This window comes from Callithrix jacchus, chromosome 19, assembly GCF_049354715.1.
Source record: "Callithrix jacchus isolate 240 chromosome 19, calJac240_pri, whole genome shotgun sequence".
Taxonomy (NCBI): Eukaryota; Metazoa; Chordata; class Mammalia; order Primates; family Cebidae; genus Callithrix; species Callithrix jacchus.
The window spans coordinates 24,574,236-24,590,728 of NC_133520.1; the positions used below are offsets into that span (position 1 = coordinate 24,574,236).

At 34.0% G+C, this 16,493-nt stretch overlaps 1 protein-coding gene across 15 annotated transcripts in view; it reads right to left on the reverse strand.

The window, feature by feature from the left end:
• DENND1B (DENN domain containing 1B) overlaps positions 1 to 16,493 on the reverse strand; it is a 269,554-nt gene that overhangs the window by 189,402 nt on the left and 63,659 nt on the right. For all 15 annotated transcript variants that reach the window (XM_078356772.1, XM_054248143.2, XM_078356766.1 and 12 more), the window contains exon 3: positions 10,823 to 10,866. In XM_078356772.1, coding sequence (XP_078212898.1) covers positions 10,823 to 10,866 — 44 coding nt within the window. The remainder of the gene's footprint in view (positions 1 to 10,822; positions 10,867 to 16,493) is intronic.

The window sequence follows — 16,493 nt, forward strand, 5'->3', positions numbered from 1 at the left end:
GGATGGAGAAAAATTTGCCAAGCAAATGGAAAGAAAAAAAAACAAGCAGGGATTACAGTCCTAGTTGCTGACAAAATAGACTTTAAACTAACAAAGATCAAAAAAGACAAAGAAGGGCATTACATAATGGTAAAGAGAACAATTCAACAAGAAGAGTTAACTATTCTGAATATATATGCAACCAATATAGGAGGACCCAGATTCATAAAACAAGTCCCTAGAGGCCTACAAAGAGACTTAGATTCCCATACAATAATGGGAGACATTAGCATCCCACCATCAGTATTAGACAGATCAATGAGACAGAAAATTAATAAGGATATTAGGACTTGAACTCAGCTCTGGATCAAGTGGACCTGTTAGACGTCTACAGAACTCTACCCTAAATCAATGGAAAATATATTCTTCTCAGTGCCACATGGCACTTAATCCAAAATCAACCACATAATTGGAAGTAAAATATTGCTCAGTAAATGCAAAAGAACAGAAATCATAACAAACAGTCTCTCAGACCACAGTGCCATCAAATTAGAACTCAGGATTAAGAAATTCACTCAAAACCCCAAAGTAACATGAAAATTGAACAACCTGCTCCTGAATGACTCCTGGGTAAATAATGAAATTTGGCAGAAATCAGGAAGTTCTTTGAAACCAGTGAGTACCAAGAGACAACATACCATAATCTCTGGTACACAGCTAAAGTAGTGTTAAGAGGGAAATTTACAGCACTGAATGCACACATCAGAAAGCTAGAAAGATCTCAAATTGACACACTAACATCACAATTAAAAGAGTGAGAGAAGCAAGATCAAACTAATCAGAAAGCTAGCAGAAGACAAGAAATAACTTAAAGAAGAATCGAAGGAGATAGAGACATGACAAACCCTCCAAAAAACATCAATGAACCCACAAGCTGTTTTTTTGAGGGGAGAAAATAGATAGACCACTACCTAGACTAATAAAGAAAATAATCAAATAGATACAATAAAAATGATAAAGGGGATATCACCACTGACCTCACAGAAATACAAACTGCCATTAGAGAACAATATAAACACCTCTATGTAAATAAACTAGAAAATCTAGAAGAAAAGGATGAATTCCTGGACACATACACCCTCCCAAAACTAAACCAGGAAGAAGCTGAATCCCTGAATAGACCTATAACAAGTTCTGAAATTGAGGCAGTAATAGCCTACCAATCAGAAAAAGTCCAGGACCAGATTGATTGACAGCTGCATTCTACAACAAATACAAGGAGGAGTTGCTACCATTCCTTCTGAAACTATTCCAAATAACTGGAAAGGAGGGACTCCTCCCTAACTCATTTTATGAAGCCAGCATCATCCTGATACCAAAACCAGGAAGAGACACAACAAAAATAGAAACTTCAGGCCAATATCCCTGATGAACATAGATGGGAAAATCCTCAATAAAATACTGGCAAACCAAATCCAGCAGCACATCATAAAATGTATCCGTCATGATCAAATTGGCTTCATCCCTGGGATGCAAGGCTGGTTCCACATATGCAAATCAGTAAATGTAATCCATCACATAAACAGAGCCAAAGACAAAAACCACATTATTACTTCAATAGATGCAGAAAAGACCTTTGATAAAATTTAACATCCCTTCAGGTTAAAAACACTCAATAAACTAGATATTGATGTAACATATGTCAAAATAATAAGAGCTATTTATGATAAACCCACAGTCAATAGCATTCAATGGGCAAAAGCTGGAAGCATTCCCTTTGAAAACCAGTACAAGACAAGGATGCCCTTTCTCACTACTCCTACTCAGCAAAGTATTGGAAGTTCTGGCCAGGGCAATCAAGCAAGAAAAAGAAACAATGGGCATCAAATAGGAAGAGAGGAAGTCAAATTGAGTCTATCTGCAGATAACATGATTTTATATTCAGAAAACCCTATCATTTCAGCCCAAAAACTCTTTAAACTGATAAGCAACTTCAGCATCATCTCAGGATACAAAATCAATGTGCAAAAATCACAAGCATTCCTTTATACCAACAATAGACAGGGAGTCAAATAAATCATGAGTGAACTCTCATTTGCAATCACTACAAAAAGAATAAAATACTTAGGAATACAGCTAACAAGAGATGTGAAGGATCTCTTCAAGGAGAACTAGAAACCACTGCTCAATGAAGTAAGAGAGGACACAAATGGAAAAACATTCTACCCTCATGGATAGGAAGAATCAATATCATGAAAATGACCATACTGTCCAAAGTAATTTATAGATTCAATGCCATTCCCATCAAACTACCATTGACATTCTTCACAGAATTAGAAAAAAACTATTTTAAATTTCATATGGAATCAAAGAAGACCTCATGTAGCCAAGACAATCCTAAGCAAAAAGAACAAAGCTGGACGCTTCATGCTACCTGACTTCAAACTATACTACAAGGCTACAGTAACCAAAACAGCTTAGTACTAGTAACAAAACAAACATATACACCAATGGAACAGAACAGAGACCTCAGAAACAATACCACACATCTACAGCCATCTGATCTTCACCAAACCTGACAAAAACAAGCAATGGGGAAAGGATCTCCTATTAAGCAAATGGTGCTGGGAAAACTAGCTAGCCATATGCAGAAAACTGAAACTGGACTCCTGCCTTACATCTTATGCAATAATTAACTCGAGATGGATTAAAGACTTAAATGTAAAACCCAAAACCATAAAAACCTTAGAAGAAAACCTAGGCAGTACCATTCAGGACACAAACATGACCAAAAACTTCATGACAAAAACGCCAAAAGCAATTGCAACAAACGCCAAAATTAACAAATGGGATCTAATTAAACTAACAGCAAAAGAAACGATAATCAGAGTGAACAGGCAACCTACAGAATGGAAGAAGAATTTTGCAATCTTCCCATCTGGCAAAGGGTAAGTAATATCCAGAATTTACAAGGAAGTTAAACAAATTTACAAGAAAAAACAAACAACCCCATCAAAAAGTAGGCAAAAGATATCAAGAGGACTTCTCAAAAGAAGACATTTATGCAGCCAACAAACATATGAGAAAAAGCTCAATATCACTGATCATCAGAGAAATGTTAATCAAAACCACAATGAGATACCATCTAACAATAGTCAGAACAGTTATTATTAAAAAGTCAGGAAACAATAGATGCTGGTGAGGCTGTGAAGAAATAGGAATGCTTTTACACTGTTGGTGGGAATGTAAATTAGTCCAACCATTGTAGAAGAGATTCCTCAAGGATCTAGAACTAGAAATAATCATTTAACCAGCAATCCCATTACTGGGTATATACCCAAAGGTATATAAATCATTCTGCTATAAAGACAAATGTACACGTATGTTTGTTGCAGCACTATTTACAATAGCAAAGACATGGAACCAACCTAAATGGCCATCAATGATAGACTGGATAAAGAAAATGCGGTACATATACACCATGGAATACTATGCTGCCATAAAAAGGAATGAGATCATGTCCTTTGTAGGGACATGGATGAAGCTGGAAGTCATCATCCTCAACAAACTAACACAGGAACAAAAAACCAAACACCACATTTTCTCACTTAGAAGTGGGAGTTGAACAATGAGAATACATGGACACAGAGAAGGGGATAACACACACTAGGGCCTGTTTGGCAGTCAGGGGTGAGTAGAGTGAACTTAGAGGATGGGTGAATATGTGCAGTAAACCACCCTGGCACATGTATACCTATGTAACAGCCAATTCTGTGCTTGTATCCTAATTTTTTTTAAAAAAAAAGAGGAGGAGGGGGAAAAGGAAGAAGAAAGAAGAAGAAAAAGAGCAGTTAGCATCTGATTTCCAGTCCAACCTTCCTTCTCCTAATAGACTTCTGGAAGGCAAGAACCACATCTTCTCTACAGCTTCATTGTGCCAGACAAGCACCTTTCAAAGTACTCTATAAGCAATTTTAAATTCTTAAGACAGCTACAGCTACAGGCTAATTGCCTAGGCTAAGTTCATTTGTTTTATATTTGGCAAAATTTTTCATCACTGATTTAAGAGTAACAATCAAAAACATAACTTTAAATGCCTTGAAAATATAGTATTACTTTTATAATTCTTGCAATTTTCCTACATATTTTATGTGTTCATTATGCACAGTATAACTAAAAATATTACCAAAAATGTTGATGCCTGTGAGACTGTATGTCTATACTTCAGAAAGACCTTTGCTCTTGTGTTAGTATGAAATGTTTCCCTATCTCTGGAGAGTATCAATGAAGTAGATTATAAAGCCTCATAAATTAAAGACACTCTGTTCTGACTAACTTACAGAGAGAAATGTACATAAATCGAAGATTCCCAAAACACCTATAAAATAAGGAAGGTGAACTTCTCATACTTCAAATGAGCTAGACTTTCAAAATAATTCTTAGAGAATTCAATTCATATTATTAAGGTAAATCTTCAGAAATCTCAAGTTTTATAACTTTGGCTTAATAAAAATAGCCATGTCTCCTCTGAGTTAATAATGTTAAGGAGGGAGCAAGTACATATTTTATTTTACTTGGGTATGTTTTTCCCAAATGTATACAGGTTACTGAACTAATAACCAACTATGACATGTTAAGGTTATATAAAATGTAAATTTCTTTTTAACCAAACTTAATCACTATTCTGGAAAACTTTATGTCAGTAGTGGTTATACTTTGTAGTATATCTACTTGAATATAATTTCCAAAATCTTTAGGTAACCAAAATGTGAAACTGGTATTATATTGACTTAATCAGTAGATAATTCCTCAGAATACTAAAACATTAATTATTAAGCATATTTGTCTATATACTTTTTCTTATTTTTGAATGCTATAAAAAGGCAATACCTTTGAGTTCTATTAACAAATATATTCATTTTTCCTATTTTACAAAAATGTAAAAGATGTGGGCAGCTGCAGAAAATTGGTATTCCTGAGCTCTGGTACTCTGTCAAATGCTTGTGTATGATTGAAAGTTCTCAATTATCTATCCCTCCAGTGTTGTTGCTGCTGTTGTTTTTCCCTGCAAGACGTTACTTACTTAGATTAAAAGTTATAATTATAATACTATGAGTGTTTAAGACTACACTAGGGGCAACAGTGTCAAAGAAACAACTGAGTATACACTTTTGTTTTTTAAAAGAAAAGATTAGTTTTGCCCTAGATCAGCAGTTCACTTCAGCTTTGCTTTTTTGTTTTATTTTTGTTTTGGTTTGGTTTGTTTTGAGACAGGGTCTCACTCTGTCGCCCAGGCTGGAATGCAGTGGCAGCATCTTGGCTCACTGCAACCTCCACCTCCCTGGTTCAAGCAATTCTCCTGCCTCGGTCTCTCAAGTAGCTGGCCTGCGTCATCAGGCTCGGCTAATTTTTTTGTTTTTAGTAGAGACAGGGTTTCACCAGTTGGCCAGGTTGGTCTCAAACTCCTGATCTCAAGTGATCTGCCTGCCTTGGCTTCCAAAGTGCTGTGATTACAGGCATGAGCCACAGCACTCAGCCCACTTCAGCTTTGCTTTTATAAAAAAAGAAAAGAAAAAACACCCCTGTACTCCTTTTCCTTACTGGGACGTATTAAGGGCCCTGGAGAGCGTTGTTCATGTGTAACTACTGAAATGTGTTATATTAGAAATTAAAGTTAATAAATTTTTTAAGAGGTATGGATCTATAAAATAGCAATGGTGAATTTGGTGGATGTTAACACAAATACCATAAATGATGATGGTATTACTTTTCGTAGTCATCATTTTGATTTTGAAGACCTCTGAGATGTCTCAAAGTGTTTGGTCTTCAACATGAACACACAATAGACCAAAATGGGATTTTTGTCTTGTTTGATAATATCAGACTCGGAAAAGAAGCTATGAACATCATTAAAATCAACTTCAGTCAATTTTGATGGGTCTGCTTCCTTAATGTACTGATTAATTGTTTTGCCTACAATAAAAAAGTTTATTCCTACCTCTGCAGCAATTCTCAAATTTGAATATTCACACTTTTTTATTTTCTTAGGTTGCAAACATTCTCCATTCTTTTCAAATCCCCAATGCGTCCTCTCATCACTCACACAAAATATTGTTCAACATTTCTTGAAATGATAAAAATCAAACTCATCCTCTCTTTAGTCTTCTCTACTCTCTCCCCAGTCTCTCAAAAATAAACTTTTTGGCCAGACTCAAGCCTGTAATCCCAGGACTCTGGGAGACCAAGGTGGAAAAATCACTTGAGATCATGAGCTCAAGACCAGCTTGGGAAACATAGTGAGACCTCATCTCTACAAAAAAATAAAAAACCTTAGCCAGAAGTGGTGGAGCATGTCTGCAGTCCTAGCCACTGAGGTGGCTGGGTGGGCGGATTGCTTGAGGTTGAAGTGGGAGGATAGCTTCAGTCTGGGAGCCAGTGGTGATGGCACTACTGCACTCCAGCCTGGACAAGAGAGTGAGACGCTGCCTCAATCAATCAATCAATCAATTAACTTTTTTCATGCAATCTCTTTTTTCCCTTACACTTATACTCTTTTCCATTCCTAATATAACTGACTATTTCGGACCCTTCTTACTTTTCAGTGAACTACTAAAACAGCTACCAAACTAATTTCCGCGCCTCTAGTTTCTACCACAACCAATCCATACTGAAATCTCTCCCATCTGAAGAACTCACTCTTGAGCAAGGCAAACAGTGCCAAAACCCAGCTAATTTATTTTTATACTTTTATCTCCTAATACTCTCCTGTACAAAACCTTCCACTGTATCAAAAAAGGAAAAAATTTAATCAAAGCTCCTAAAATGCCATATCAATTGTCTCACTGGTTCCTCAATTGCCAAAAGAAGGAAAGCACACTCCAAGAAGCATGTAATAAACCAGTGCCTTCAGGGACCGACAACTCCATGTCATAGAACCAAAGAGGTAAATGAATTGATACTATTTATTTGAACTGCTTTTAAATTCTAAAGATACCAAGACAAAAATATCATAACAATCTTTTTTAAGGGAGCTAAAATAAGTGGGGAAAGTTTGAGACAACATTCCAAGCAAAAAAAATAAAATAAAATAAAGCTTAAAATATAAGAGTATATGCTTTTGAGTCCAACAAACATGTCTTCAAATCTTAGCTCTGCCTCTTACAAGCACTGTGACCTCAGGTTTCTTACTTAAGACTCAGTTCAGGGATGATACTATCTCCCACTAGTCCTGGAATGATTTGAAAATAAAATGAAGTAAGCACAGAAATCACCTAGTAGAGTGCCCAGTGCATGGTAAGAGTGAAATAAAGAGCTTTTTAAGGTTATAATTACTGAGGTAGCCTCAGATCCAGAGAAAAGGCTAGTTAAGGAATAGGTAGTTGATAGAGAAAAGCAGTAAAAGGGAAAAGGATTAAGAAATATACACAGACTACTTGTGTCATCTGTAGAATTCAATAAATTCACTAAAAAGTATATAGCAAAACCAATCTTCAAGGCCCTTGATTAGATTCCCATGTAAAGCTTGATTTCTTTAGATATAATGAGGTAGATACACAAAATATACCTAATGTTCCTTTCAGCTCTAACCTTCAAGAAGTCTGTAAGAACTGTGGTAAACCAGAATCCTAGAAGTTATGAATGTTCATCACCTTTACATGGTTAAGTGCTTCTGTATTTCACTAAACATATGAGGGCTTACTGATGTTTCATTGATCTCACAAATTTTGGTAACAGAACAACAATTAAGCCCCAAATAAAAAACATTACAAGCTGGACCTGACAAGTACATTATCACTCTTATGTGAACCCAAAGTTAGGAGTATTCAGAACCCCTAAAAATGCTCAGGGGCAATTCAAAAAGTAAAAGATAGAAATTTAAAAGAAATAAAAAAGATCTGAACAGGAATAGGAGGTTTGTAATTGAGTCAACAGACAAGACAGCGTTGAGAAGACTAAAAAAAAAATACAGTATTTCAGAATGGCAAAATGAGTCAGCAAGACTCTAATCTAACTACAAGCTACAAGCTACTTTAGAAGAAACTCAAAACTTCTTATTCCCAAGTCAGGTCTTCATTGTAGGGAGTTCTTTTATATACTTAAGATATTCACAAATCTATCCTTTCTCTAAAAAGCTAAAATCAAATTATAATTCTATACCCTCTTTCTATATGAACCATGGTTAAAGGTTGTACTAAATGTAATTAATATTTAACATGCCTATTTATCAGACTTTTTCATTGTAATTTCTAAGTCTTTCAGATTGGCTTTCACATCTAAAAAAGGATTCTTCTCTTTCACACATATTCAAAATCACATCTGTAGGCTTATTTCTGAATGAACTGCTTTAAACACATACTTTTATCAGCTTTCATGTTTGTAAACTGTGAGGATTGCATGTGTGAAATTATAGTAAGTTTGTAGTATTCTAAATTTATCAGTGACAACATTGGCCGGGCATGGTGGCTCACGCCTGTAATCCCAGCACTTTGGAAGGCAGAGGCGGGCAGATCATGAGGTCAAGAGATCGAGACCATCCTGGTCAACATGGTGAAACCCTGTCTCTACTAAAAATATAAAAATTAGCTGGGTATGGTGGCATGCACCTGTAGTCCCAGCTACTCGGGAGGCTGAGGCAAGAGAATTGCTTGAACCTGGGAGGTGGCGGTTGCGGTGAGCCGAGATCTCACCACTGCACTTCAGCCTGGCGCCTGGCGACAAAGCAAGACTCTGTCTCAAAAAAAAAAAAAAAAGTGACAAGATTGTCTTCTCCCACTTATTTAAAGACATAAAAAAGGACCCTGCTCATCAAGTATCCAGCAAAAAAGTACTTATTTCTATCAAAACTTAAATGTGTATACTATAAGACCTGGCATAATATCTGAAGCTACTAGGGGAAAACATAGGGGAAACACTTCAGGATATTGTGTTAGGCAAAGACTTCATGAAGAAAAACCTTAAAAGCACAGGTAACAGAAGCAAAAAATAGACAAATGATATTATAGCAAACTAAAAAGTTTCAGCACAGCAAAAGAAACAACCAGCGGAGCAAAGAGACAACCAACAGAATGGGAGAATGTATATGTAAACTAATCATCTGACAAATTATTAAGATCCAGAATATACAAGAAACTCAAACAACAGCAAAAACATAAATAATACTATTTCAAAATGGGCAAATGAGCTGAATAGACATCTCTCAAAAGAAGACATACAAATGGCCAATAGGTACATCAAACAATGCTCAACATCACTAATTACCAGGGAAATGCAAATCAAAACCACAGTGAGATATCATCTCACCCCAGCTAGAATAGCTTTTATCAGACAGACAAAAACTAACAAATGCTGGCAAGGATGCAAAGAAAGGGGAACTCATACACTGTTGGTGGGAATGTAAATTAGGATAGCCATTATATAAAAAATAGTATGAAGGTTCCTCAAAAAAGTAAAAATAGAACTGTCATATGATCCAGCAATCCCACTACTGAATATATATCCAAAAGAAAAAAAATCAGTATGTCAAAGAGATACATGTTTATTGCAGCACTATTCATAAGAGCCAAAATATAGAATCAACCTAAGTGTCCATAAACGAATGGATTTAAAAATATGGTATACATACAAAATGGAATACTACTCAGCCATGAAAAAAAGAACAAAATCCTTTCATTCAAGGCAATATGGATGGTCTTGGAGAACATTATGTTAAGTAAAGTAAGTCAGGCACAGAAAGACAGATGGCTCATGCTCTCACTCATATTGAAAGCTTAAAAAACTGATCTCATAGAAGTAGAAAGTAGAATAATAATTACTAGAGGCTGAGAAGGATAGGTAAGGCTTCGGGGCTGACAGCCAGAGGTTGGTTAACAAACAGCTAAATAGGAGAAGTGTTCCATAACACTTTAGGGTGATTATAATCAACAAGAATTTATCACATATTTTCTAATAGCTAGAAGAGCAGATTTTGAATGTTTCCAGGGCAAAGAAATGATAAATGTTCGAGGTGATGGATATACAGATTACCTTTATTTAATCATTACATATTGTATATATGTATTGAAATATCACAGTGTACCCATAAATACATACAATTGTGTGTCAATTTTTAAAAAAACAAAAAATTTGGCTAAAAATTCTTAAATTTGTATTGTTAACCATATATTATATAAAACAACATCAAAATGATAACTCTATAACCTAAAGTTTAAACAATTTTTCTATTTACATATATCATGTAAAACTACTTCATCATTTTGGTCATACTAAATATTTAAGGAACTACAGAAGACTATAATATAAAATGCAAATGAAATAAACTCATCCAGTAGTCTTACATGCCATTTTTTTTTAAAAGTAAAGCTATATGTAAGAACTATTTTAAAATAAGAAAATATTGATAATTCAACTTCTATACATAAATTACTCAGATATTACTCTGACAAAGAGAAATGACCACTTATTCATGGCAGTAACAATTATTTCTAAGTACACAAAAATAAGAGTATATTCAACAAAAATTTCATACTGTCAATTTTTTAATTATTTTTAATGTTTTCAAATATATATTCTATAGATAAATAAGCATAAAATATGTTGGAAAGTTTAAACATCTAGTCCCTGTGAGTTTCAATAAGGGCTTCTTCATCACCCATCTACTTGGTAACTTTAAAAGATTCTTCCATACATCCTGCACACATGCATTTTGTTTCTCACAGCTGATCAAGAGAAAATAATTTTAGCAATCCAGGTTCACTAGTAGTTACACTAGCAACAGCAGCAGTAATAGTGGCAATAATCATAATACTTCAACTTTAAATTTCAAAAACAATTATGTGATACCAACCTGGTCTCCAAAGTCCTCTGGGAATTTCCACAATACCACAGGATCTGTAAATAATTGACATGTATAATTAAACAGAAGCAAAAGAACACATTTAAAGAAACAGTTTTGGTTAAGTACTCTTAACTTTAATTACAACATTTAAATTTTTCTTTAAACATTTATAGTTGATGACATTCACTTCTCTTCTTTTCTATAATTAAATATTTTGATTTTTTAAATTTAATGACCTTTGAAATAGAAATAAACGACATTAATAACTTGGTCAGGTTATTCAAAATCATTACTGTATTTCTTTTAGCAACTCACTTTTTATTTACCTATCTTAGCTTTTTAAGATCCTAAACTTTGAATTTCCTATTTTAACTACACTTTTAAAATATTGGTTTTAATTTGAAAAGAAAAATATAAATGTAGCAAATATGTAATAAAATGCATTAGAGCCCTCAGGACTAGACCAAAATATACCTTAAATATCCATTTAAAATTCCAATTAAGATTTACAAAACTGTAATAATATTTGCCTTATATCTGTTTTTAAATCTCATATTTGCAGTAATAATAAGTTGGTAAGTAGATATAAAGCAGCTCATTTAAAATATAATTGATATTTGCAGGGCATTTCACAGAAATTTTTCTAACATGTTATATCTAGTAATTCATATATATAAATCAGTATTGTTTTATAGATATTCACATCAGCTTTTCATTTTCTTTGTTTTTCAAAGTATTTCTCGTCTACTTAGCACAATAAAATGCTAAGATCTTACTTTAGTAAGCACTAATAAATATTTAGTCACATACTTATTTTTTAATTCTGTCAAAAACAAACTTCTGAATATTTCAAATGTGTTTTAAAGGGTAGTGCATAATGTATTATTTCTTCTGGGGAAAAACACACACACACACTTGAAAGCCCAAGATAAGACTAATATGAGTAACAAGTACCACCCATATGACAGGGTTTGAACTCCACTCCAAGTAAAAGGACTTGTGAACAAAAAACAACATTTTATATATGAATCGGTGAAAACTTATAGCTTGATTCCATTATTTGCACTATTCCATACTACTTTCGTAAAATCACAATCTAAATATATATTTCAAAACTTTTAAAACCCAACAAATGCCTAGCAACATTCTTAGCATGAGCTGGCTCCTCTTATGTTTGCACTTAAGTTCCACAAAATGTTTTTCAGGTATTTTAAATTAAAAAAAAAAAAGTAAGCTTTCTACAATTAAACTTTTTATTTATTAAGGACTAAAAATTTTCAATATAAATGGTAAAAGTCAATAATTTAAAATATATAAGAATAATGCATTACCAATTTATGAAGGTAATATTCAATTATATACTCACATAAAACAAAATGTATACATTTCTAAAATGAATGTGGAATGCATTACACATCACCTAAAGACACTCAAACATCAATGTCTTGTGGATAATTATGTTCCCAGTTAGAAAAAAATAGACATATCTTTATATGGCAGTTTTACCAAAATGGTAGGAGCTAAGATTTGGATCTCATAAAAGTGCATGACAGAATTTTCACAAAATACTAAATGAAAGTTTTTATCTTCATGAAGTAACACAATTACTAATGGCTACATAAACCAATTCTCATGCAGAAATACAGAACAGTTCTTTCTCGTGAATAATGAAACTAAAGGGTTTCAATGTGAATATTTAAAATATCCTTTTTAAGTAATCTCAACTTTGTAATTACTATCTGAGAAAATATTTGTGACAACTTTCTTACAACTAGGTCTTAAATAAGAATATTTATGTTATTGTATAGCTTAGAGTTGGCCCTTGCTGCTTGTAACATTTACCTAAACATGTTTTGCTGCCTGACTTTTCCTCACTACCATTTTTTTTCCTGTATACTCTGTTTTTTCAGAGGGGGAACAAATAAGTACACAAAACTGCATCTATTGGTTCAATCACAAAGTAGAAAATATCCCAGTTCTTTTCATGAAATGAATTTCACCATTCAGGACTCAAAAAATTATTATAATCATGTGCATCCATATTTTGAAATGGATTAACTTAGTTACTGCCTATGTGATTAGCTTTAGACCACATCTGACACATCTTTGTAACAACTTTTCAGAAGTACTGCAAAGGAAGAAACAAAAGGGCTCTGAAAAAAATAATCCGATTCAACAACTTTATGCACAAAGGCTGAATTTTCTGTTCCCTGAGGATTACTTTCCAGATACTCGATCTGATCTGGCAATGTTAGGTCAACTTTATGCTGATTTTATGGGTGAAAGGATGAGAACTGCTGGTGGGAATCATCGTTGCCAGTTATGACTGATATACACTGTGTTTCTCTTCTTTCCAATGTCTACAAGTAAATCAAAGAAGACTCTGTATCTTAACTTAAAAATAAAAGAAACTTACTGCCAACAATCTAGACACCAAATAAATATGAAAGGAATAATATTTGATTTTGACATAATATAATGAATCTTTTAGTTTAATAAGAGATAATGTTACAATGTAGTAAAAAATATGAATTTTTATTAAATCAGTAACTTTAGAAGGTGAATATTTACAGTATGATTGCACGGCATCAATATAAGGATTCCAATTCACTATTAAGGCTTTTTTAAATGGAAAGTAAGACAAAGTCAGTAAGTAATATTTTCTTTCCCAATAAAATATTTCACATTTCCTGGCCCTTAACTGAAAAATTAAAATAACTTAGACTACCAGTGTGATTTTACTATACTACAAAAAAAGCAGGAAAAAAATTCCAGTTTGCACAAAAGGATAGTATTTCCTTAATTCTTTGGAATTCAAAAATGACTAAATATACAGTATCTTCAGATTTATGCATTTGTAAAAAGCCAGTTCAGAGACTACATACTTTTGGAAAAGTAGAATGTATAATACTAGTATTTTGCTTGATTATGGGTTTCAGTGCCTGATATACACACACTGCAGAAGAATATGTATGAAGAAATTCAGGTCAAAACAATGAGGAGTGTGATTTACTCCTGTGGCTAATGTCAGAGGTTACAGCTTTCTTAGTTGAGATGTGAGGACCACATATTTTAAATAATTTCCAATAATTCACACATTTTCGTTGCCCTTTTAACTTAAGTTCAATTTATTTCATTCAAAAACCTATGCAGTGCTAAAGCAAGAGGAAAAGTCCCTGCCTTACAATGCCCTACAATACTCACGGAGAGAAACATCAAAGAGTGATTTCATTACTGTGCAAAATACTCTTTTAAGTGAGGTACCCTGTAGGAACATTTGAATTCAAAAACTCATTGGCTTAAAAATGTTAAAAAAAAATTCCTAATGAATCAATCATGTTTTCTGAATATAAATGAGCAAAAATCATTAAAGAAAATGTGTAATTTTTTGGTAATGTATGATTTTTATTCTTTCACGTATGGACATACAATGGTGAACTAAACAAAACAAGGTCTACCACTTACAGAAAAGAGGAGCATCTAAACATAAAACTTAATGCATTTTTATGATACTAAAAGAAAGGGTGCTGCAGGAGCACACAATAAGGAAATCTAATTTAGAGAGTCACTAATGGACTTCAAAAGGAAAGGACATAAATGAACACAAGTTAGACAAGCTAAGGATAATCTGGGCTATAAAGTGGGCAGGGAGAACTTTCTAGAGTGAAGAACCAGTATGTATGACATCTTGAAGGTTAAAAGAAAGCAGAATACCTTTTAGGAACTGAAAAAACATCTAACATATCTAGAATGTGAGAGATTCTCTAGGGATAAAGCTGGATTAGCAAGGGAAGCCACTGAAGCAGACGGTGGTATAAACCAAGTGAGAAAGAACCACCAGAAAGGAAGAATGCAGCTAGTGTGTGTGATGCTATGAAAGCCAAGGGAAGAGGGTGTGTCTAAAAGAAATCCTCAAACAAATGCTGCAACACACCGAGAGACAATGACTGAAGAATGGCAACTATGTTTAAAGACAACGCCACCGTAAGATGAGTCTCAGTGAACGGGTAGGAAGGAGGTGGCCAATTTAAAATTATGGAATGAGTGAGGATGAGGAAAGACAGGCCGTATGTACAGAGGCAATTTACTTAAGAAAGGATGCACAAAGCAGAGGAAAGTAGACAGAAAGATTAAACTGGAGAGATTAGTTTTTTTCTTTTGACTGGTATAGACGAACATGTTTAAAAGGCTATGGGAATTAATAAGCTAGCAGAGAGCCAGCAAACAAGGAATACACGATCCCTGAGAAGACAGGAAGATTGTAATTCAGTTCAAGTCAGTAAGAGGAGCCTAAAACAGAAGCTGAAGTATGTTTTCCACTGTTACAGAAAAAGAGAAGAGGAAAAAGAGACATAAAGCCAAGTACATTCATAGTGCAAAGATGCAAGTTTTGTGAAAAAACTGCAAAGATTTTTCTGTATAATAAGAAGCTCTCTAGAGCAAGGCTTTCTGCTAAAACACACACAAAAAAAGCTGTTGAAGCTTTAAGGAAGAGGTATGAAATATCTGTTTCAGGCAAAGCTGAGTTCTCAATATAGGTAGATATCCAACATGGCATTTAATGGCAGCAAAACAGAATTTTGCCCAATTGGTGGATTCCGTCAGGGTGAGGTTTCTCCCAGTCATGTGGATGGAAATATAATCTAAAAGAGTGACTACAGATCTGAATTATGTATCTAAAACTAATAAAAAGGAAGTTATAGTTTCTAAAATGTACATTAATATTATATGTTATACCAAACCATGCAAATGTATTTTAAAATAGCATATTTTCAGTTAAAAATCTACTACATATATCTGAAGACTGTAGGATTGAGAAATAAGATGACATAAATTAATGAAAGTATATGTAGAATTATGAAATCACATAGCTGAAGTTCTGGGTTTTCTACTTATGAATAACACAATGCTTTCTGTCTATGATAAGAAGCAGGTTTTGAAAAACAGCAAATCAGTTTCCTTCTCTCTTTCTCTCTCACTCTCTACGTTGATCTTAAAAGAGTCTCATTTGTTTATCCAAGTGTACTATATAAATATCTTTTTTTACATGCTATTTTTGAAAAAGTTTGATAAGTATGTAATTTAATAATTATGGTTAAAATTATATTTTATAACATCTGCCAAAATAATTTTCAAACTCATTATTGTAATTTTTTTTGAGACAGTGTCTTACTCTGTCACCCAGGGTTAGATTACAGAGTCATGATCATAGCTCACCGCAGCTCACTCTCCTGGCCTCAAGCAATCCTTCCACCTTACTCTCCCAAGTAGCTGGGACCATAGGTACACACCACCATACCCAACTAATTTTTTTTTTTGTAGAGATGGGGTCTTGTTATGTTGCCTCAGCTGGTCTTGAACTTGTGAGCTCAGGTGGTCCTACCACCTTAGCCTCCCAAAGTGCTAGACTTCCAGATGTGAACTAACACACTCAAACTTATTGTAATTTTCTATTCAGCTTGATACCCCCCCACCAAACACACACACACACACACACACATGGATTTAAGGAAGTAATTCACTCAATCATTTAGGGCCACAAATGACTTTGGGGAAGCCAGAGATCCAGAAGACTGACACTTTGCCATTTTTCCTTGGCACAGACTCCAGCAAAACAAATATATACAGCACTGACAGAAAGATATCACTCATTCTGACAAAGCCGTAATAAAAAGTTCCA